At 41.5% G+C, this 24871-nt stretch overlaps 1 protein-coding gene across 1 annotated transcript in view; it reads left to right on the top strand.

Annotated features, from left to right (window-relative positions):
• The window catches only part of ctnnbl1 (catenin beta like 1), a 98593-nt gene extending 91216 nt beyond the window's left edge, over positions 1–7377 (top strand). The window contains exon 16 of the mRNA XM_033041615.1: positions 6248–7377. Coding sequence (XP_032897506.1) covers positions 6248–6336 — 89 coding nt within the window. The 3' untranslated portion in view covers positions 6337–7377. The remainder of the gene's footprint in view (positions 1–6247) is intronic.
• Positions 7378–24871: the final 17494 nt, after the last annotated feature.

Genomic DNA, 24871 nt, shown 5'->3' with positions numbered 1-24871 from the left:
GATCCCGTGCAATCTAACGTTCCAGAGCAGCCTACCATGCGGAATCTTGTTGAATGCCTTATTGAAATCCATGTACACAACATCTACATCTCTGCCCTCATCGACCTTTTTTGGTCACGTCTTCAAAAAAATAAATCAGATTTGTTAGACACGACGTCCCACGTAGGTATATTATTGCTCTTCCAGGTGTTACACTGCTTGCAGGCATATGCATGCCAACCAAGGCAATTCACTTGTATTTCTGTGAACTTCAGCTATCTGTGAGCTAACTCTACTGTAAAGCATCCTCTAAATCTTGCACTTTGTTGCATGTTCTAAGTGGTGTTCTAATTTCCTAACCTATAATTAGTGCTTAACAAACCAACTACATAAGTGTATTTGCTTTTAATTTCCCCTCGGCTCCAAATGACGAATTTTAATGTAACTTTGTTTTTGAGTTTTTGTTTTTAGTAATCATAGGGATATATTCACTTTTTTAAATTTAAGGCTCAGTGTTGTTTAAAAAGTCAGTCATTGTGCTGCTTCCTGATTATGTTATTGATGAGTGTTGTTTGCTGAGAATAGCTGTTCAGGCAGCTCTAACATCTCAACTGCAACTGTTGGTCCCAAGGATCATGTTGAACTGGTTCTGATGCAGCAAGTGATAGTAAACTGTAGCCAAATTACAGAACTCCCTTGATCTTTATGGAGTCACTTTCAATGTCACTGGCAACTATTACTGCTGCTGACCACAAATTATGACTACATGTTCCCATGGGTTGTTTTAACTTATCCTCCAAATCAAATATTGTTAGGTTATGGTTCTTCCTTCTAAAATAGCATCTCATACTTTAAAAATCAGACAAACTTTTATGTAAACTGGTCTCATGCAATCATAAATCAGGAACTAAGGTTGGTTCAAAATGTCTTCTAAGTCATTCCAGATGGTGATGTGTGTAACTGTTTGTCCATATGGGAGCTGACTTTTGTTTTTGTTGTATTCTTTTTTGGGGGAACACTTTTCTTGCCTTTGCAGGGCCATTGGCCAGTTTCAGTCATTGAATCACATGACTTGATTTGAGGCCACACTCTTCCACGAATGTTAGTTGCACCATTGAAATTTTATTACAGGAAATGTTATAATGTTATAAATTAACACCATGTGGCGTCCTGAGCCATTTTGGTATTGAACCGTTGTTGAACGGTCAGGCTCGAACTCCGCGTGATCCGGGCCGACCAATCACGCGGTCGGGAGCGGGCCGTTCGGCAGTTGGAACTCGAAGGATTGGCGGTTGGAGTGGAACTCGGGTTCTCACGAGCGACGGCACAGTGGTTGTAAAATATTAACTTGATGCGCGCGTGAGCGACGGGGCTCTATCCACAACCATTACAAATATGTATTTTAAAATTGCCGCAGATGGCAAGGTTTCAGATTTGTGTAGCATTGTAGAAATAATGGTTTTATAGTAGTAACTCTCAGTATGTTAAACCTACTTCATTCCTGCAAACTGTAATATTCATATAGCACTATAACTTTGTGCCCACCTCTATTTTAAATCTATGCTCTGGCTCAGTAAATTTAGTATCACTCTTTTTTTGATGTAGTAAGGCCTAGGGCTTGAGTTTGTGAATGTTGTCCTTTTTCTGTGACAATTAAATCCTGTCACAGTATATAATAAATAGCTGATTTGCATTAAAAATGCATTATGGAATTTATAGTTTAATTATCTACATCATTAACGTAGTCTAATGTAGAGAGAATCATTATGGTGTGACAGAAAGCTTTGGAAATTTATAGTTCCATGCATTAAATGTAAATATGCTAACATACAGTGTCTCCATTTCTGAAATTTAATTCCCAATTTCAGATGTGGAGAACAGCTATATAGAATAGGGAGAGTGACTGGAGACTGATTTTGGTCCAGAGTATCTAAATCACTGCAGGACATCACTATTTTGGGAGAGGCGGGCATGTACCTGTACTTGCCCCTCAGTCAGTATTTCATTCACAGATCGCGTTCACAATGTGGTTTGAGTGTATAATTTGGATCAGTGTTTTCTAAATTAAATCAGTGACAACACATCAAGGGCTGTATAGCACTTCTTGGAACATTGTGAAAGATGCTGTATAAATGTTTACTTTTTTCTCTACCAAATTGGACACGTGTGTCTGATCCAATTGAGGAAAATTAAAGGGAAATAACCAATCTGTTCGGTGCGGTTGAAATTTAAAGTGCCTGTGCAATTTTATTTTTAAACAATGGAGGTCAAGTTTCCCAGGATAAAGGAAACCTGATGGATTAATAAGAAGAGCCAAATCCATGATGCAAAGGTGTTTGGTGTACTGTCTGTGACAATGGGAGGATTATGGCTATTTGCTCAAGGCCCATAATCCTACCCCTTTACACAACATATGGTTTCCAATTGCTAACCCCTGTATTAAGTATTTTTAAATACCTCTGAATAAAATAATTGGTTTATAACAATGATTTATTTCATCGTTTTTCTCTATACTGGTAAATCCATCATGGAGTTTCTCCTTATTTTCAGTTTAAGCATAAATTTATTAACATGTTGTTAATAAACATATAAACAGGCTGTTCATCCAACCAGATCCATAACTTTACACTTCATGTTCACCCTCACCCACAAATGCGCACTAAACTCTATTTCATCAAACCACGTTAGTGTGTCCTTCAGTTCCTCTCTCGCTCACATTTATCTAGCTTTCTCTTAAATGTTTCTATTTTAATATTTTAACTATTCTGGTATCGTAGTAAATTCTCCTAATGTTTTATTGATTATTTCCATGGTGGTATAAATCCAGACTTATTGCATCATGTGAAAGTATTGTTTCAATGTCTACTAGTTCCCCCAGGATCATCTTTAATTTTACCTCCCCCCCCCCCCCCCCCCTTGACTCCATCCAACGACCTAAGTAGTCTTTCCAGGTGCGGCAGAGGTTTACCTGCACCTCCTCCAACCTCATCTATTGCATCCGCTGCTCTAGGTGTCAGCTGCTCTACATCGGTGAGACCAAGCGTAAGCTTGGCGATCGCTTCGCCCAACACCTCTGCTCAGTTCGCAATAACCAACCTGATCTCCCGATGGCTCAGCACTTCAATTCCACCTCCCATTCTGAATCCAACCTTTCTGTCCTGGGCCTCCTCCATGGCCAGAGTGAGTCCTACCGTAAATTGGAGGAGCAGCACCTCATATTTCGCTTGGGTAGTTTACATCCCAGCGGTATGAACATTGACTTCTCCAATTTCAGTTAGTCCTTGCTTTCTCCCTCCTTCCCCTCCCTTTCCCAGCTCTCCCTCAGCCCACTGTCTCTGCCTCTTCCTTTCTTCTTCCCCCCCCCCCACCCCCACATTCGTCTGAAGATGGGTTTCGACCCGAAACCTCACTTATTCCTTCGCTCCATAGATGCTGCATCATTTGCTGAGTTTCTCCAGCATTTTTGTCTACCTTTAAGCTTTTCTGTTAGGTCCTTTGTCAAATTAAATAATTTATAGGTGTTGTAACAATAAGAATTTGTTTTATTTGAAGAGGAACCCAGATCTCTTGCTATTTAGTAATAATAGTTGTTTGTTGCAGCGATGCTTCTGTGTTGACGAACAGAACTACTGTTAAGATACGGAACTATTTTGAGGAATCCTGGCCAACAGTAGCTGCACTCTTCACGCTTTTGTCTCTGTCAGTTGCACGATCATATTCTTTCTCTTTACGTGATGCAAAGCCAAGTGCTAACAGATCAAAACTCTACTCAGTCTGCACACAAATTGTGCTTCTGCCCCATCCAACTTAATTGTTAACAACATGGAGTGAACAGCTTTTCTTTACAATTAAGCTAGAATTCCAACATGTCGCCATAACTCAATATTATTCTTGCCTCTTTACAACTAATTGTTATCTATAAGCCATAAATTAATAGTTGAGCAAAGCATTTCATTTCATAACATGCAGTTTGTCACAATAAAAGGTGAAATATCACTTGTCATTGGGAGAATGTGAAAACCTCTCAGTATGAATGACTTTAGTCATTAGTTTATTGTCAAGTGTACCGAGGTACAGTGAAAAGGTTTTGTTGCATGTTAACCAGTCAGTGGAAAGACGATACAGGTGCACAACCTTTTATCCGAAAGCCTTGGGACCAGACACTTTTCGTAATTCTGAATTTTTCGGCTTTTGGAATGGAAGATTTTTAGCGTAGATTTTAACGGCTGGCTCAGTGGTAGAGTGCTCGGCTCATATCCGCGAGTTTGCGCCTCGATCCCGGCAGTTACTCGATCACGAGTTTGAGTCTTCAATGTAGTTTTTTCTTGCAGAATAGGGAGGGTTAGGCTGGGATCATTCTCTGTGAGATGATCTTAGTGCGGGAGACAAGTGTAGGAGAGGTGTACTGACTGTGTGGGCAGAACTTTGGAAGTGATTGCCCACCATTCTCAAAAGCCGCTGTGTCTCCCTGTCCCTGGGATAGCAGGGGGCGATCAAACAGCACAATACCCCCCTCCCCCTCCAACTCCAGAGGAATCCGCTACCCGATGGGCCGCTACGGCGACAAGTGGCAGTTCGCCCACAGCCCGAGCTGTGCCACCCCAAGAACAAGACGTACCTTGCACACCATCAGCTTCTGCCCCTACGGGGAGCGTGTTCCTCTGGAGTTGGAGCGAGGCTGGGCTGGAGTTGCTGATCTGGGATCTCCGTGCTTGCAGTGGGCCTGGGGGTCGGTGTCCCGATGAGGGGGCGCAGCTCGGGCTGTGGGCGAACTGCCACTTGTCGCCGTAGCGGCCCATCGGGGAGCGGCTTCTGGTGGTCCTGACGTCTCCGGCCACCCCCCTGTACAGGAGCTGAGACTACACTGTACCGCCCTTGCAGGTGAGCAGGAGAGTGGGGTTGTTTGCAGTTGCAGAGGGAGGGGGCAAGGGCAGTACAGTTCCCAGTCTCAGCTCCTGTACAGGGGGGTGGCCGGAGACGTCAGGACCAACAGGAACCCGCTCCCCGATGGGCCGCTACAGCGACAAGTGGCAGTTCGCCCACAGCCCGAGCTGCGCCCCCTCATCCGCAACCCGGGTTCCTCTGGAGTTGGAACGGGGCTGGGCTAGAGTCTCTGGGATCTCCGTGCTTGCAGTCGATGTCCCGTTGGTCCTGACGTCTCCGGCCACCCCCCTGGACAGGAGCTGAGACTGGGAACTGTACCGCCCTTGCCCCCTCCCTCTGCAACTGCAAACAACCCCACTCTCCTGCTCACCTGCAAGGGCTGTACAGTGTAGTCTCAGCTCCTGTACAGGGGGGTGGCCGGAGACGTCACAGCCCGAGCTGCGCCCCCTCATCCGCAACCCCAAGAACAAGACGTACCTTGCACACCGTCAGCTTCTGTCCCTACGGGGAGCGTGTTCCTCTGGAGTTGGAACGGGGCTGGGCTGCTGCTGGCTGTGGGTCTCTGGGATCTCCGTGCTTGCAGTGGGCCTGGGGGTCGGTGTCCCGTTGGTCCTGACGTCTCCGGTGACTGGCACTGACCTGCTGGCATCGCCGACGTGAAGACAGAGCAAAGCCCCCGCGCCGGTGCAATGGGCGGGGAGCTGGAGGGGGGAGGGGAGGGAAGGGGTCACACACATGGCCGGGAAGCAGAGGGGTGTAGGTGGGGTGAAACTGAAGGGAGCGACAATCTGCTGCTGCCTGCCCGCTGAGTTAAAAAGTTCCCACGCAAGACTCACGATACACTGTGTATCGTGAGTCTACCGTGGGAACTTTTTAACTCAGCGGGCAGGCAGCAGCAGATTGTCAATTATTAACCCTCCCACGCAATATACCCTCACCTTCTCTTTTATGAATGGGGATTTAGTTCCCCTTTCTTCGAGGACCGACCGGAGGTTCCGCTGTCACCTCTGCGGGCCGCCCTCGGTGAACGTCTTCAAGGACCTTTCTTCAAGGACCGAAAAAATGTCCTCTATTCGGAGCTTTTCGTTATTTGGAATTTCGGATAAAAGGTTGTGCACCTGTACATGATTACAATCGATACATGATTACAAGTGAAACGCTTTTTGTGGTGTGCTATCCAGTCAACTAAAATATTGTACATGATTACTTTCTAGTCACCTTAGAAACATTCACATTGTTATCTGATTTGAAGATTTGATTTTGCATATCAAACTGAATGGTCACAAAAGATTTTCGAAGATAGAACTCCCTATCCCCCATTTTAAGACAAAATCTATGGAGATTTTAAATAAATTCATTCATTCTTTCGAAATTTGTTTTACAGAATACGCAGAAAACATTGGTGACGGGAAGAATGACGAGTTTAAAGAGAGTGAACAGAAAAGAATCCTGGCACTTCTTGAAAATTTCTAAGATGACAGTGTCATTCAGACCTGCAACTGCTAGAGATGTTTCAAGAAATGCGTAGCAAGCCGTCACGCTGAAGTACTCCAGCGGGCACACTGGAATCTTCACTATACTTTGAATATTGGCAGTGGTATTGATTTTTAACAAACTTGCAAAATGTGCCTCTTTCCCAACAAGATTGATGCTGATGGGGCAGTATGTTATTCCATTGACTAAAGATCACCACTCTGGAGATCATTTCAATTAAATTACACTCAGCTTTTTTCGAAAGTGCAACCAATGATCTGTTTCAATAATTTATCTTTATCAAAACCATATTCATTTTCTTCCAGTATTGTCAAACGGGTAGACATGGAATTTATAGAAAGCAATTGGCATTTTATTACAAACAAATTCCCGGTGTACTCATTGAAAACATAGCTGGTTTGCATTGCATTTTTAAATATTTTTGTTCTGATGTAAATGTACTTGTTATACTTTTCACCCTTAATACATATAAACTCGGAAAGTTGCAATTCCATCTTGCATTTTAATGGTACACATTGATGCTGAAATATAAAGATTGTTTTGTATTAATGTATTGAAATTATTCCATTTTTATTTGTTCACCCAGTAAGACATTTTGTGCGTGTACATTCAAAACTCCAGGTTTGACTGTTTTCTTTATAGCTTGCTTGTCATTGGATTAGAAATAAAAACTAAACACAGACCTGTCAGCATACGAGAGGAGAAGCCTCGGAGACACTTTACCCAAGATACTATTCGTTTTACCCTTTTCCAAATGCTGGTCCCAAATGGTAGTTCCCACTTTTTCTGCATTTTTAAAATTAATTTTCAACATTCCTGCTTTTCCCATTACTACAAATGTTGTTGGCAAGTAATTAAATCACTGATATCCTAACATTTTGAGCTGTTATTTGGCTTAATGAACTGGGGAGTTGTGGATAAAGATGTTATTATTTTGGTAGCTGTGAAAATGGATGATTATTAATTCCCAAAAATGTTTGCTGGTATTCATTTGTACAAATAAAGGTGTTTAAAATGCCATTGTGTTTATTTCTAAAATGTACTGAGACAGTTAATAAAATAAGACTAATTGTATAGTATTTTGGAAAACACATAAAATATCTATGAGTAGCAATGCTGCCAGGATTCACTCGGTCAGTGGATAAAGATTCTAGGTCTGATCAATCCGTTAAGAAATAAGCAATTGAAACTTATCAAGATGTACCAACAACAGAATAATAAAAAGAGGAAAAAGTCCTTATTCGTCATTTTCGGGTCAATATTCTGAAAACAAGATGGGCATATACAACTAGGAAATAAGTGCAGCACCGTGCTGCCTAATTAACATCTAGTCAATTTCTGCTCTCCACCATTTAATTGAATAACATTTTATAAAAATCCCTATGGCAAATATCTTGATTTTGCATTAAAAATCAGGGATTTGTTGGGCTTCTGGATATGAATAGATCACTCCTCCAAAATCTGAACTTTTGAATTTTCCAAGAGCCCATTTCTCTGAAAGTGGCAACAATTGTTGATGGGATGATGAAGATAGCATTTGGCATGCTTGTGTTCATAAGTCAGGGTATAGAATTATATGAGTTGGGGCACTATGTTGCAACTTTACAAGTGGGCTATTATGTGCAGTACTGGCTGCTGGCTTTCTGCCAGTTGAAAGGATGTGATAATGCAGAAGTGATTCACCAGGATGCTTCCGGGAGAGAGATTGAATAAACTGGGCTTGTTTTCGCTAGAGTGGGGAAGGCTGAATAAGCTGTCATAAGTATAACATTCAAAGGAATAGATGGGGTGGATAGAATCTGTCCCACCAAAATAATATTTTTTTAAAAGAGGGCATGAGTCTAAGATGAGAGAAGGGGGCTTGAGGGCATACATGGAATAGTTGATATATGTAATGAGCTGCCCAAGAAGGTGGTGGAATCTGATACAATTAGTGTGCTCAGGAGACATTTAGACTGGCACATAAATAAGCATGGCATAGAAAGACACAGTCCTAATGCTGGCAAATCGTGTAGATGTGTAAAAACATTGACGTGGACGTGGTGGGCCATAGACTTGTACAATATAGATATGGGCTCTATTACCAAGCTCTGCAAAAGAGCAGAGAGTGATTGATTAATTAAAGAGTAAGGACTATTTATAACGAGAGATAAAATATGTGCAAGATAATTTACAAAAAGACAGGCACTAAGAGGATAATGAAGAAGATATATCTCAGACACTTCTGTGTGGTTGGAGAGATATCAGTCAAAACAGTCAACCCAATGAAAGGAAATGGTTGTGTAGATGATGTATATTTTACATTCTTATTTCAATGTAGGAGGTCTGGACCCGAAACGTCACCCATTCCTTCTCTCCAGAGATGCTGCCTGTCCCGCTGAGTTACTCCAGCTTTTTGTGTCGAAGGAAAATACTGAATGCTCATATTGCATTTAATAAGTGTACATTTAACCTTTCACACTATCGTGTTATGTTTAGACATTGATATTAGCTGAAGACAAGGAACTGCAGGTTCTGTTTGACAATAAAGATACAAAGTTTGGGGTAACTTGCCGAGTCAGGCAGCATATCTGGAGAACATGGATAGGGGTAACTTGCCGAGTCAGGCAGCATATCTGGAGAACATGGATAGGTGTTGTTTCAGGTCGGGACCCTTCAGATTGATTGTAGTTGAAGGAAGAAATTGAGAGTAAGGGATGCCGTCAGCAATATATTCTAATGTTAAAACAGATACTGATATCTGTCCATGCTCATATTTTCTAACAATATTAGCTTTCTAAAACGGAGACATGCGAGACTGCAGATACTGGTACCTTGAGCAAAAACCGTGAACTCCTCTTTAGCTGGATCTATCCGTCACCTGCCAGCTTTTGTCCCATCCCTTATTCTAACAACTTTCTCCTCCCTGCTCCATCAGTCTGAAGAGGAGTCTCAATTCGAAAACGTGCGCTGTTCGTTACCCTCCACAGATGCCACTTGACCCACTAAATTCCTCCAACAGTTTGTTTTTGCCTTTTTAAAAATGTTATTTAACTTTAATCATTTTGGATTTTAACTGCAATCATTTTGGATACTCGACGAGTACAATTACTTTAATACATTTCATTTGTGTGTGGTTTGAGCATGGATAACGAATAATACAATTTAGATTAAATCATTAAGGACAATAATGTTTTACGTTAGAAACTTTGGGCATCAATGGTAAATCTCTATTCCAGCTTACTTATCTACAAGAGTAGGAAAGGGAATTAAATGTCAAGCAAAAATATTTGATTCTAAATGAGATAATAAATATTATGGAAATAAAGACATATCTTATAGAACATTAAAGCTCATTCTCAATTAGTCATTTGGTTCTCTTAACACATTATTTGTGAACCTTGGGAATTTGCTTTATAGAATGGACACTATACCGTTTTGTTTGAGCACATGAATGTACATTAAGCAATGTATATAGAAAAGAATCCGTGTAAACCCTTGCATGTATTTCCAGGTGTCACTTTTCCTGTCACACTATTTGAAAATCCTCTATAACACAATATAATCTCATTCATTTTTCATAACCGCTGCTTGTTTGGTGATATCATTTTAAATATATTGTTGAAAATGTTAATAGTAATAATACACAATACTATTAACATTCAATCTCTTTTTCTGCCTTGGAGGCAATTCCTGCCAGAATTCTTCAAGCTAATAGCCATCTCAACAGCTATTTGGGGTATTTTTGAAAGCAACTAAGGTAGTTTTCAAGAATACCCAAAGTGACTTCATTCTCAGCTGACCGCAGGATGTGTGAAAACGTTCACCCATTCACTGCTCAGTGAAGTTGCAATTGTGTCAGTCTCTTTCAAGTAAGCAAACAAATGATGATGCAGTGGCCAGGGTGTTGGAGGAGCAGGAGGAGAGACCGCACTACATACAGAGGGATACTTTTATTAGAAGAGCATATGGTTTCGGTTTTATCACAGGCATCTCGGAGTGATGCTGGCTGTACTCTGCCTCCTCCATTGCCAAAAATGGAAGCACCTGATGTTCTACTTGAGTAGCCTACAACCCAACGGTATGAATGTTGAGAAACAAGGAACTGCAGATGGTGGTTTACAAAAAGAGACACTAAGTGCTGGAGTAACTCAGCAGGTCAGGCTACATGACCTGATTTACTCAAACACTTTGTGTCCTGGTATGAACATTGAATTCTCCAATTTGAAATAACACCACCCATCCTCCTCCCCCTCCAGCACACACACTTCACCTACCACCCAGTTCCCCTGCTCCTTTCTCCCCTCCTCCATATGCTCATCTCCCATGCTCTATTATCCACCCTTTTGCCCATCCACCAGCTCCTTCCACCTATATCCCTTTTAATATTTCTCCTCTCCCTCTTCCTTATTGGACACCTTTTTGTCTCCTTTTCACCTCTAGCCTTCAACACTATCTCCACCTATCTGGCAACACTCCTCTCAACTGTATCCACCTATCACTTACCAGGCCTTCGCCTTCCCCACTTCTCTTTTCCAGTTTCTCACCCCCCCCCCCCACCCCTATTCTATCAGTCTGAAGAAGAGCCTTAACCGGAAATACCGGAAAGCTGCTTCCTGCACTGAAATAGCCTGACCCACTGAATTCCTCCAGGGCTTTATTTTCTGGTCAAGATTCCAGCATCTGCAGTATCTTATGTCTCCTTGACTATACCCACTGGTCTATGGCCTCCCGTCTGATATTGAAAAACCCCAAGCAGAATTTTACAGATGTGCTTTGGTCCTGAATTCCTAGAGCACAGTGTTCACGAACGCATGTGTGAAGATGACCATTCCATTCATCATTAAAGATACTGCATCTCTCTACATACATGTGTCATATTCATATCATATTCCACACAAGCACCACACTAAAAGGGTGATATGGCATTTTAATTTTCATCATCTAGAATTGTATGCAACTTTAACGACAGAAAATTGGTGTTCTAATCAGTTCTACTTCACTCTGCTATAAATTGTCTGCTGTTTTACTATTCAATAGATACAATTAAAATGAAGGGCTGGGTATGTAATTTAGAATGGGCAATGAATTTGAATCTGCTGTGGCCATTTCTCTCCTCTACCAAGGCATGCCTTCTATGTCCCTGCTGCACCAATAATTAATTTGACGGCACTGGGCCTCTACTTGCTGTAGTTTAGAAGGATGAGGGGGACCTAATTGAAACTTGCGAAATAGTGAAAGGCCTGGATAGAGTGGATGTGGAGAGGATGTTTCCACTTTTGGGAGAGTCGAGGAACAGAGGTCATAGCCTCAAATTAAAGGACTTCCTTTACGTAGGAGATGAGGAAGAATTAATTTAGTCAGAGTGTGGTGAATCTGTGGAATTCATTGTCACAGAAAGCTGTGGAGGCCAAGTCAATGGACATTTTTAAGGCAGAGATGGTTAGATTCTTGATTAGTACGGGTGTCGGGGGTTATATGGAGAAAGCAGAAGAATTGGGTTAGGAGGGAGCGATAGATTTGCCATGATTAAACGGCGGAGTAAACTTGATGGGCTGAATGGCCTATTCCTGATCATAGCACTTATGAACTTATGAATGTCCATCGTTTAATATGCTTCAATTCAGGACTATGCTGACAAAGATAAGATAGTTGGTCAGAGCAAACACATTGTAACTCAGCGCAGCTGGCTTTGTGCAAAAGGAGGTTACAAACCATGAACTACTAATGGATTCTCTGAGTTTTTAAATTTTATTCTCAAATATAATCTTAACAATGCATTACCCAACCATTGGGACATTTCAAAGATAGACACAAAATGCTGGAGAAATCCAGCGAGTCGGGTAACATCTCTGGAGAACAAAGACAGGTGACGTTTTGGTCGGGACCCTTCTTCAGACTAATAGTGGGGTAGGGGCCTTTAAGCAAGAAAAGCCCAAGGGAAAGCAGGGCTGACAACAGATGACGTCAGGCAAGGAGATTCGCTGATAGGTTGCCTGCTGACTAGGGATTGGGGGTGGTTTGATGCCACAACGAAGCTCCTCTTTAATGGGTACAGGTGATCAACGTCAACTGGTGCCGGTCATTGCTAAAACCAAGAGGTACGAATCAACACCAATCAGTGGTGTCCTCAACCCAAACTGTCCACCATCACTTTGCCTCCACATTTGCTACTCAACCCATTGAGTTCTTCCAGCAGTTTGTTTACACCACAGGCAGCACTCGCTGAACCTGAACCTTTCATAGAGTCGTACACCGAGGAAACAGGCCCTTCGGCTCAATTTGCCCACACCGACCAACATGCCCCATCTACACTCGTCCCACCTGCCTGCATTTGGCCCATATCCCTCTAAACCTGTCCTATCCATTTTCCTGTCTAAATGTTTCTTACACATTGTGGTAGTACCTACCTCAACCACTTCATCCGACAGATCGTTCAATATACCCACCACCCTTTGTGTAAAAAAGTTGCCCTTCAGGTTCCTATTAAATCATCCTCCCCTCACCTATGTCCTCTGGTTCTTGATTCCTCGACTCTGGGTAAAATACTCTGTGCATTTACCCTATCTATTCCTCTCATGATCTTGTACACCTCTATGAGATCACCCCTTATCCTCCTGCACTCCAAGGAATAAAGTCATAGCCTGCTCAACCTCTCCCTGTAGCTCAGGCCCTCGAGTCCTTTCAGTCTAAGCCAGGTCTTCACAATTTCCACATCTATTTCCTGTGCTTTCCAATGTACTTATCTGTTATTTAACATTTTCTTGGAAACTCAATCCACTCCAGGTCTAATTGTTGCAATCTGAACAATTTTACATAGAGCACATGAACATTTTTAATGAGTTTTATTTTTCCACTTGCCTAATCAGGCAGCAGATAGAGAATAATCTTTTTTTTTCTCCCACAAACGGCTGCAGCAGTAAAACATTTCCTTTTATTTGCTCAAATCGTCATTGATTTGCTCATTAGAAGCACATTATTGGCAATTTAATGCAAATTCACAAAGGACAAAATGTAAGTAGCTGGGAAATGTCTCTGAACAAAGAGAAGTAGTTTACATTTTAAATTCAAGCTACTTAGCTTTGAGTTATATTTCTTTCATAGCTGGAGACAGGTCTCATTGCAGGCTATAGCCTGATCTTCATGTGGTGATTGGTTATAGTCTGTGCTGTAATAGAAACTCAGTGAGCCGCAGAAGCCCATGGCAGGTACTACTATCTGAAACATCAGAACACTGTCATGGTAGATTTGCACTGAACTTCGAGCTATCCGACAGTGCATTACAACAAAGGTTCAACACTGCTGTCTCACTGCTTGGAAAATCGCCTGCATTTCAAGTCCTATGAGCATTGCCTGCATTAAGCAGGATATTTTGATGCAAGTCACTTCATTTATTGGACATTAAAAATGAACAATATTTGTGAGGTACATAGTAATATTTTAATGCATGGAATTGGTTAATTCGTTGAAAATGTATGGTTAAAAAGTATAAGCTTGTTTTGAATACACATGCTGGATTTTATACAAGACACGCAACGCAAAAATATAAACCTTGGAACAGTACAGCACAGGACAAGCCCTTCAGCCCATGATGTCTATGCTGAACATGATGTCGTTAAACTAATCTTCTCTGCCTGCACTTGATTCATATCCTTCCGTTCCCTACATAGCCATGTGCCTCTCGAAAAGTTTCACAAATGCCACTGTTGTATTTGCCTCCACCACCACCTCTATCATGTGTTCCAGGCACCCACCGTGTGAAAAACACGCCCCGCACACCTGCATTAAACTTTGCAAGTTTTCCCCAGTGAAAGAGAACACAGCAATTTTAAAACGTATCAGGGCAATAATGAAAGGATGAAGCCAGCAGCACTGCAGTGTGGATATATTTTATATCCAGCACCATCAAGTAACATCCATTGCTAAACGTTAGTCTCAGTGTAACCATTCTGATGCAACAGGACAGACAGCATCTCTGGAGAGAAGGAATGGGTAATGATTCAGGTTGAGACCCTTCTTGCAGAGTTCTGCAACACTTCTCTTGATGCTCCATCTCTGTGATTCCAGCTCTCCAGCTCTATGAGCATGTTTTAACCCAGGAGTCTGAAGAAGGGTCTCAACCTGAAACATCACCATTCCTTCTCTCCAAAGATACTGCCTGTCCTGCTGAGTTACTCCAGCATTATGTGTCTATCCCAACCCAAAATGTTGTCTGGCAGCTTCCATCCACAGATGTTGCCCAATTCATGGAGTTTCTCCAGCAGTTTGTTTCTTTTTTAATTAAAGTGTTGGCACACAGTCCGTTAGAAAACAGGATTTAGAGAAAGGAAGTAATTATGAGAATAATTCCCAAACTCAGCATCAAAGGATTATTCAATGCTCTGTGGAAGGTCGTCATTGCTGTTGTAACATCAAACTGCCATTTTCAAGAAGCCATTGATGAAGATTAATACTGAGAGATTGTCACAAAAATCCTGAAACTTTGGCAGATACTTGTGACTGCTCATGATTAATTATAAGGAGAGATATCAATGGCCCAAATGGCTGTGATTCAATCATATAATTTTTATGTGAAAACACAAGGACCTGCAGATACTGGAACCTTGAGTAAAACACAAAGTTCTAGAGTAACTCATCATCTTTGGAGAACATGGATAGGTGAGGTTTCGGGTCAGAACCCTTCTTCAGACTCGGTCTGGAACTGGCCTTGGAATCCAGGTGAGTTTATACCCCTGGCCTGCTGGCAGCCGGGAGTGAGGCAAGGATCGGCTGAGTCATTGGTCATGCCCTGCAGGTGGCCGGAGTGCAAGTGAAGGGGTTGTGCCACTTGCGTGTCCTAATTGGCGAGTTTAGAAGAGTTAAGGAGAGTTTGAAAAAATGTCATGATGAAGACCTCCTTTGGCTATGTAGAAGACCTCCTTCGACTATGTTGAAGACTAGCTTTGACTAGCTACGACTAACTTCAGGACAATTGGACACCGAATAGTGGAGAGTGAAGACAACCTCCTTCGATCTCCTTCGACCTCCCTTCGACTATGATGAAGGCTATCTATGACTACCTTCGACTACCTTTGATTAGCTTCGACTACCCTCGATTACCTACGACTAACATGCCGACCTACTACGACCTACTTCGACTAAACCTACAAGTAAAAAAAGTATTGATTTTTTCCACGGCAACCTTTTTTTACTCTCGGGCATATTAACAACATGTTGAAAAATACGCAGCAACCTAGCTGAGGCCTCGAGTACATGGAGACTACTCTCGAGCATGAAGGAGAGTTACAAAGACCTCCTAGGACCTCGTGTTGACCATGCTGCGAGTACGAGTCAAGGGCAAACTCGCCAGAACTCACGGATTATGTCGCCCAAGTGGGACAGCCCTTTAAGGATTGGTAGTGGCGACAAGTGCGGCTTAGAAGCAGCCAGGGAGGTGGTGTGGGCTGGTGGGGTGGGGAGGTGGGGAGGGGGGGGGGGGTAGTTGACTGCCCAGCTTGGGGGTGCGGTGCGGGGGTGGCGTTAGCAGCCTGGCCTGGCAACGATGGTCGGTAGGCCAGTCCACCTATAACTGAAATCTGTTATCTATAGAGGTCCATAAAAACTAGGGTTTACAGTCGCTCATAAACCAGTTGCCCAGAGTTCCAGTAAGGAAGAGTGATAAGGGTGCCAAGAAGAAGGAAGCATAGTTCAGTCTGAAGAAGGGTCTCGACCCGAAACGTCGCCTATTTCCTTCGCTCCATAGATGCTGCTGCACCCGCTGAGTTTCCCCAGCAATTTTGTGTACCTTCGATATTCCAGCATCTGCAGTTCCCTTTTGAACAGAAGGAAACATATGTAAGGTTTAGGAAAATGAAATCAGGAAGAGTCTTTGAGGAATATATAGCAAGCAGGAAAGAACTCAAGCAGGCAATTAGAAGAGTCAAAAGAGCCATGATGTGTCATTGGCAAATCAATACATACTTTCAGCAAGTTACACAAATGCTTTCCATCTGTATTCACCAAGAAGAAAAAGATGGAGGACAGTGAGAGCAGTGTGGGATTTACTAATATGCTTGGGGCAATTTGAGATTGAGAAGGAGTGGGCCTCTTCAAAAACATGAAGGTGGATAAAACTCCGAGGCCTGATGGGATGGATTCCAGCTTATTGAGAGAGGCAAGAGGAGATTGCAGCGGCCTTTGGTGAATATCTTCTCCAGCCACGGAAGTCTTAGTGGACTGGAGAGTAGCAAATGTTGGTCCTTTGTTAAAGAAAGAAAGTGGAGATAATCCAGGAAATTATAGACCAGATGGGCTCATGAAAATGCAGGGAATGGAGCGATATTCATCTATTGTCGGCAGAGGAGATCAGTTTAACTTGGCTTCATGTTTGGCACAGACATTGGAGGCCAAAGGCCAGTTCCTGTGCAGTACTGTTCTATGTTCTATATTATCTCTTTTTCTCAATTATTCACTTGGCACATTGTACATTAAATTAGATTAGTTCAGGATATGTGGAGGTACTATAAAAGGGGTCAGTATCCTGGCAGATGCCAAAACATTATCAGCTATGTGCTGTCTGGGATGAAATCCAAGTGGCAATCGAGTACCTGTATTACATTTTTTTAAAGTATCTTTTATTCACAGGAAAAAAAAGTGTTATGTTGAAAAGAGCCTATAAAATATATATTTTTAAATTTAAGAATGATTTGTAGTGTGTACCACAATGCAAATGAAGAGATTATTTTCCACAAATGTGTAGTTAAACTCTTTCATTGCTTACTTGCTGTCAAATCAATGCATGTTAAGATTTTTGAGGTTTGGAATAAGAATTGCTCTAACCAAAGACACAACCTTCACTTAAAGATTGAATACTGCCATGTCATTGAGGCTGATTTAAACAAGCATTAAACTTAGAAAATGTGCAATTATGAGGATACTGCTCGACATAATACTGGTGAGATGACACACGGTGCAATGTATCTAGTTATAATGATAGTATGAAAATTAGCAGTAGGGGTTTAAGTAAGGGCATTACAAAAGGCACCAATGTTATCACTGAAACACAGTACTGTAAAGAAAAGTTCATGTCAACATTTAAAGTTTAACATGTGCATCACCTCGGAATTATCTTATGCTGATCTGACCTGCCTCCTTAACATAATCACCTAACATGTCCTTAAGAATCCATGAATATTGTTCACAATGAATGGGAATAAAAGGACTTACATTTAAACTAATTCATTTCAACATATCTACATTAAGGAACAAAGTCTAAGGTTTCAAATTGATGAGGGCATCATTGGAGTCAATTTGGAGAAACACTTTTTGGTAAGAAACCCAGGATGCATAAAAGTGATTCTAACTGCATTACTCCTCAAGTTAAATGAGAGGGCAGACTTGGACCTAGTGTTGCAAGTGCAGACTGCCACCTAGTGTAATGAAGTTTTGAAAACAATTGGCCACAATCATGATTCTTCTGGGAGTTGTGAGTCGCAGATTGGGAATCGAGGCGAGAGAAGGAATAGGAGTTTTCCCCATGCATGCTCTTCACTTGGTGGAAACTAACAGCTTGAATTAAATAGGCTGCACAATGTCTTTTAATTCTGCTTTCTCAACCTTGTAGAGGGTGCCATTTCCCAAAGTTGATCTACTGGAACCAAGGCTCAATACATTAGCTTTGGGAATATAGAGATTGTTTTATTGTTCATCCTTTCTAGGCACTACAATAAAGCTTCTCATGATCCAGCTCTCACCCTCCACGATTAAATTTGCGTTCATCAAAAGGTGATGCCTTGGCGGGGGGGGGGGGGGGGGGTGGTGAGGAGAAAAGGAAGGTCAACTCAACCACCCCACCTCCCCAAAGAAATTACAGAGCAAATATTATAAGAGCTGTTACCCAGAAACACAGAGAAGTGCTACTAAATATTGCATTGTTTCAGTCTGAAGGTATTTAAAAATGTACTTTCAGCCACATTTCTTGGAAGCTGGCCTAATGCAGGTTATAAAGGAGTATATCCAAGAACAGTTTTATGTGAGTTAAGATCGTTGCCATGCCCTCTGTAGCTCTATAATGTTCCTCCATTTTCATGAGTAATTTAAATTGTATCTTCCAGCATCTCTGTGTTAAAAGCATTTGCTGCAAACCTTATTTTAATGATCCTCTACCAAAGATAAAACATTCCCTTTCATATCCAAGTAATAAATTACTTACAGTACTTGGTCATGTTAATATAACATCATCTTAACAGCACTGACTGCTGAATGAATAGTTAGCCTCACATAATTTGTAATATTCCCATAATCTTACCCCTCATATCCAGTCTAGTACTTTTATATCCCTACAATATTTCTGAATCCTACACTTTACAATGTTGAGAATGAGTGTTGTTCCTTTAAACAATAAATCACCCAATGTCTCTTTTATTTATTGTTTTTAGAGAATAGCTTGTACATAGAAATTTTACTTTGATAGGTTTTCTTTGATGTATTCAACACTTTCAGGATATCAGCCTGCATACAAATTTTAGAAGTTACCATGGCAATGCAGTAAAGTGAAATATCATTGTAGTTTTGGTTTTAAGGTGTTACAACTGTGAAATTGACAAACCTTGTTGAAAATGTCCACAGGAGGTTAAGGGCTTCACATTTTTTCTGCCTTCCTCAAAATGACCTATTGAAAGCTCGTTCTTAGAAAATAAGAATCTGACCCATAAATGAACGTACCAGTTGTCTCAATTACAGTTGATGTTTCATTCTGTTTAGTGCACTTAAATAACATGGCTTTCATTCCAGAATATAGATGTCTTTCACCTAGCGTATAAGAAGGCGGAAAATTCACAGTAGCCCCAGGCTTCGAATACACCAGTTGTGCTACGAACCGTGCAAATGTTTGGACCCCAACTTAGAGGGCAAAATATTGTGCACAGTCAAAATATATTTTTAAGAATTATTTTGTAGTGTTGGGTTAAATGCTTTCCATCTCAATACAGAACTCAGCATAATATAAGGAGGCAAAGTAATCAGTGTACTGTTGCCATAATCTTCATCAAAATTGATTCAATATTGATACAATACAGATACTGGATTTGTTAGTATTTTATTTTCATGCAGTAAATCTGCCTAAGATGCTTTTAAATTATGTATTTCTTATCTCATATTCTTTTGCGAGTATTCTATATCATTAGAAGCATTCATAATTAAACCCTGGAATTGGCTCTAGATTCAGGAGTTTCAGAGCCATGCTCCAAGCTGGAGAATGCAGTATAACTGCAATTTCACTAACTGTGGTTGAACAGAAAGATGTCATTATTTGTGATCGTCAAAAATGAACATTTCATCATCTTCCCTCATTTCAATTCCTTTCACTCTCAATCTCCCAAAACTGCCCTTGGCCAATTCCCTCTTCCCACAACTTGTAATTCTGCATCTGTATCACACACATTAATAGCATTCCCAAGTCCTGGGTTCCATGAGGGTGAGTATAACGCTGGTTTGCACAAACACAGCATGCTTAAAGACCAGCTGTTTGCACATTACTCTGCAGTGTTAAGGTATCACTAATCTCTTTCTCCCTGAAATGATGTATGCTTTCTTTCAGCTTGTACCTTTTTAAGGATTTGAACTTAATAAAATGCATTGAAATTTTAAGCATTATTGGTGTAAGGAGAACCGGCTTCTCACTATTTCTAACATGGCAATGGAATCACTTCCAACCGCAGGGAGAATCCACTTATGTATCTTTAGGCTTCGGTCACTGCCTCTTTTGAGAACAGAGAGAGAGAGAGAGAGAGAGAGAGGAGCCAGGAAATATTAATGCCGTCATCCTGACAGCTTTGCTAAAATATTAGTTGTGTAAATTTAGTACACTACAGATAGTGAAATTTGTGAATTTAGAAACATAGAAAATAGGTGCAGGAGTAGGCCATTCGGCCCTTCGAGCCTGCACCGCCATTCAATATGATCATGGCTGATCATCCAACTCAGTATCCTTTGCTTTAAAATCCAAATTTTCAAGCTCTTGAGTAACTGGCTATAATTGGATACAATTTCATTTCCCATCCAAAATAATTCCCAAGTTGGCTTGATTTCCATCTTTTACATTACGTCTCTGAGCCCATATTCTTTCCACAATCGATTTCCTTGATTTTCAAACCAAGACTTTGGTTTGCCCTTAAGTTGTGAAACATTTAGATGTTGCATAAATATACTTTTCAACCACTGATAAAAACACGTTCTTACAGCAAACCATTTTTTTTTTTAATCTGATGGGTATTTTCCATAATATGCCATTTTACATTGTAGACACCCAATGCTTTAGATTCTGTTGCAGGATGTAATGCATTGTACCAGAGCAACAAGCCCAGACAACTGCATACACACAAGTTTATCACCTATAACGGAGCAAAATTTTACGATGCATCTTGTGCAATTTTGAAGGTTCTCATAATGGTATTTCCCAGCATCTGAAAAAAGATAATGTTACTTCTGTGAGCAGATGGTATATTTGGTCTGTTGCAAGAAAATATATAGCGTGCTTTGGTTTTTGCCATTATTTCAATGTGCCTCAATGGAAAGTAGTATCATCTATTAATAATGCCATTTCCTTAAAAATACCGCATTAACAGTGCCTATGGAGTTCTTCATATTGTCTATTAAAATCTGTCCAGTCACAATTTCAATGTCCCTGGCACTGTAGCCTTGGTTGATTGAGGTTCATTTTGTGGTCACTCCTCAGAACTGCAGAACCTGGACTTCCTTGCAGCTGTCTTAACAACTTGAGCACTATGGATTCTCTCACCAGATTCTCTCTGCCTCTGTGAGGAGTAAATTATGACTGGATGACGAAGAAGAAGTGAGAAGTGAAAGATACAAGGCAAATAGTTCTGGCGGGGAGAGGTCCATGGGGTGGTGGAAATGTGAGGGATTAATTACAAAGCAAAGGTTAAGGGTGCACAGGATTAAAGGAAAATGAGTGGGATGGATAGAAAGAGCAAAGGTCAGCTAACCTGATCAATGCAGACTCCGGCTTCAGTAATACCATAACCCTAACCCTCCTCTGAATCTGGGCAACCTAAGTTCTCGAATAGAAACAAAAGAAAAACATTAAGATGTGAAAGGAACAGAACATTACAGTGGCATGTGTGTACGAGAGATTCTCCTCCAGCCTTCTGCAGGCAATGTTATAAATCCATCAATAATTAACTTTAATGCATCGTCTTATTGTAATCTATGAAATAAAAGTGGTCCACGAAGACTAATATTGTTTCCATGCACAGAAACGTCTGATAGACAGCAATGAGACAATGCCTTCATAGGCTTGTGCACTTCTTTACGACAATAGTGTGAAGGGAAAAATTCAAAGATAGATTTACAGCAGCAAAATATACACTGGAGGAACTGAAAGGGTCAGGCTGCATCTGTGCAGGGATATGGACAGGCTATGTTTTGGCCTGGAACCCTTTTTAGATTAAAGATGGGTCCCAACCTGAAACATCATCTGTCCCTTTCCCTCCAAAGATACTGCCTAACCTGCAGTTCCTCATATTCCGCTTGGGGAGTCTGCATCCTGGGGGCATGAACATCGAATTCTCCCAATTTTGTTAGTCCTTGCTATCTCCTCCCCTTCCTCAGTCCCCCTGCTGTCTCCTCCCATCCCCCAGCCTTCGGGCTCCTCCTCCTTTTTCCTTTCTTGTCCCCGCCCCCCCCCCCCCCACCCCCGATCAGTCTGAAGAAGAGTTTCGGCCTGAAACGTTGCCTATTTCCTTCGCTCCATAGATGCTGCTGCACCCGCTGAGTTTCTCCAGCTTTTTTGTGTATCCTCAAGCAGTTGATTTGTTGCTCGAGTTTCCAGCATCTGCAGTCTCCTTCATCCCCAGATTTATAGAACAGGTGAGAACAAATGCGCTAAGGAATGGCTGGTGGAGCTCAATGCAGGTAAGTGTGAGGTGTGTGATGATACGCCCTTCCGGAAGGCCACTCTGATCCCCGTCACCAGTAGACAGGCCAGGAGGAGCTGAAGACCAGCACTATGGACAGTGCACGTCTGCCCGAAAACACCAGCACCCTGGGCACAACTCTGGGCTGGGTTGAAGCCAGAGGAGCAACAGAAGCATCATTTTGGCAGGGATCGGATTAACTCACCTCCACCTCATCAACTGTCATCCTTAAAACCGCCAGTCTGATGAAGGGTCTCGACCCGAGGCGACAACTATTCCTTTTCTACAGATATGCTGCCTAACCTGCTGAGTTACTCCAGCAATTTGTGTCTATCTCCATAAAACCAAGGCAGTTCAGGAAAAAGTGGGGGCACCTCCCTTTGCTGTACGAGTCTATGGAAACTCATCTATGACATGAACCCATCTTTCATTTCTGCAAACGCCTTCCTTCTAAGCAATAGGGTTGTTTATTTAATGGAACGACGGTACATGGGCCCTTTAGCTAATTTCTGGCAGGTCAGGCTCAATTAATGGTCCCACCACACATTCAACCAGAGTTCAGAAAATCTGATGTCCAGTCATAAAAGATGCCTGATATTCAAACTTTGGTTAATATGCAGCTTAAAATAAAGAGCTCTGCCTTAATATTTCACCTGAAGAGCAATAGCTTCCAAATGGGGCATTCAGTTTACGTCATGTTGTGGAATTTGAACCCGCAACCTTCTGACAGAGACGACTGTTACCAGTTTAGCCAAACTAATACTGGACAAGGTCACGGGAAACGTTTGCATGTTCTCATTTACATAGTGTGTACTGTATAGGAAGGAACTGCAGATGCTAGTTTACACCGAAGATAGAGACAAAATGCTGGAGTAACTCAGCGGGACAGGCAGCATCTCTGGATAGAAGGAATGTGTGATGTTTCAGGTCAAGACTGGAGGAGGGTCTCGACCCGAAACATCACCCATTCTTTCTATCCAGAGATGCTGCCTGTCCTGCTGAGTCAGTCCAGCATTTTGTGTCCATATAGTGTGTATGGTCATCTGTGATGGGATGCTGTATTAGTAACATGCAGTGTGGCACTACCTGGTAACAACAGGGCCCACCATCTTCCTGCAGAAAGTACCAGCTGCGCTCAGTTAGGTTGAAGCTTGCTTTCCATGGGTGAAATTAGAAAAATAAACTGTGCTTCAGATATTGGAAAAGTGGTCTAGATATAACGCATGCCACCAGGGACCTTCTTGTGTTTCGGCTGTTGTAAATAACTGAAGCCTTGCACCATGATAAAGGTCCAAAGACATTATTAACAACATAGCAAATATGACTTCATACTTGCACGTCTCTCTAATTCTAAGGGAACCAGGCAAGGAGGGTTACTGTAAAGCTAGTGGGCGTAACTACAAGAGCATGACTCATAACATGAGTGACATTGATCTACAGACCTGGATTGTTTAGATTTGTATATTTAGAATCCTTAACAGAGAAGTGTCATCAACACATATCAAAACATGGTTTATATTTTATTCTAATATAATTCTATTGGAGAAAGTAATCTGATCACAGTCTCCAAATCAATGACTGAAACAAGTCTAATTTGTAAATCACAGAATATTTTCAGCATGAAAACACCAGATGATCCATCAGGTCCACACAGGCTCTTTCCAGGTTGTCCTGGAAATTCACCCATCTTCTCTCAAAAACTGATCAATAACATAGGTCAAAATTTGATATTCACAAAGCAGAGAGGGTCATCAGTAGAATTATATCCCTCTCAACCAGAAACCTCATGGTTTTCTATATCATTGACTATGCCTTTATTATCAGGCCGGGAGATTGAACGGTTCAACAGGGAGCTCAGAAGATTGTGTCAGGATTACCATCATGCATGCTGAAAAGTGAAATGATAATGCGATGAACTTACAATACAGGACAGGGTACATTCCAAATACTGGAAACAGCAGGGCAGATGAGCATTACACAACTAACTAAAAGACAAAGCTAAAGCACTTGAACCATGTGCATCCAGAATTGCCAAGGTGAATAAACCATCTATCCTCCTGAACTCACCTCCATCCCACAAGCAGGTCTTCAGCCAAAATAATTCACTCCTAAATGATAGTGGATTTCTGAAGATTACACAGGAAAGATGGCAGATGTAGCTCTGTTATCCACCAAGCCCCAGACAAAGTGGTGAATAACCAAGTTTAACTGCTTAATTGATCAACCAAGGTGATATCTTCCAAATAAACACTGTGCATTCCAATTTGCTGCATTAACAACATGCCATAACGTTTAAAGAAGTTGCTTCAATAAGTTTCATATTTAATTGATTATTTTCAGTAAAATGTTGGTGTGTGATATTTTACAATTAGATATCATACCATCCATTCACTTACTGAAGGCAATGGGAGACTACAAGATCACTTTCCTTGGATAATTTGTCTATCTCTATTCTTAGTTGATCCAGATGTAATGCATCAACTAATACAGGCCAGTTCAGTGTAGGTAGCTGAATCATTCAGTACAACTGGGAGAGGATGTGGGGTGGCAATGCAACTGCACTAGTGAGAAATTTAAATTACTTTCACCTGAGTGATCACAACAAGGTCATGTTTGCTGCC

Source organism: Amblyraja radiata, chromosome 23, assembly GCF_010909765.2.
Source record: "Amblyraja radiata isolate CabotCenter1 chromosome 23, sAmbRad1.1.pri, whole genome shotgun sequence".
NCBI classification, from domain to species: domain Eukaryota; kingdom Metazoa; phylum Chordata; class Chondrichthyes; order Rajiformes; family Rajidae; genus Amblyraja; species Amblyraja radiata.
Note: the sequence above shows the minus strand (reverse complement) of the source record. Positions and strands in the feature narration are given on the sequence as shown.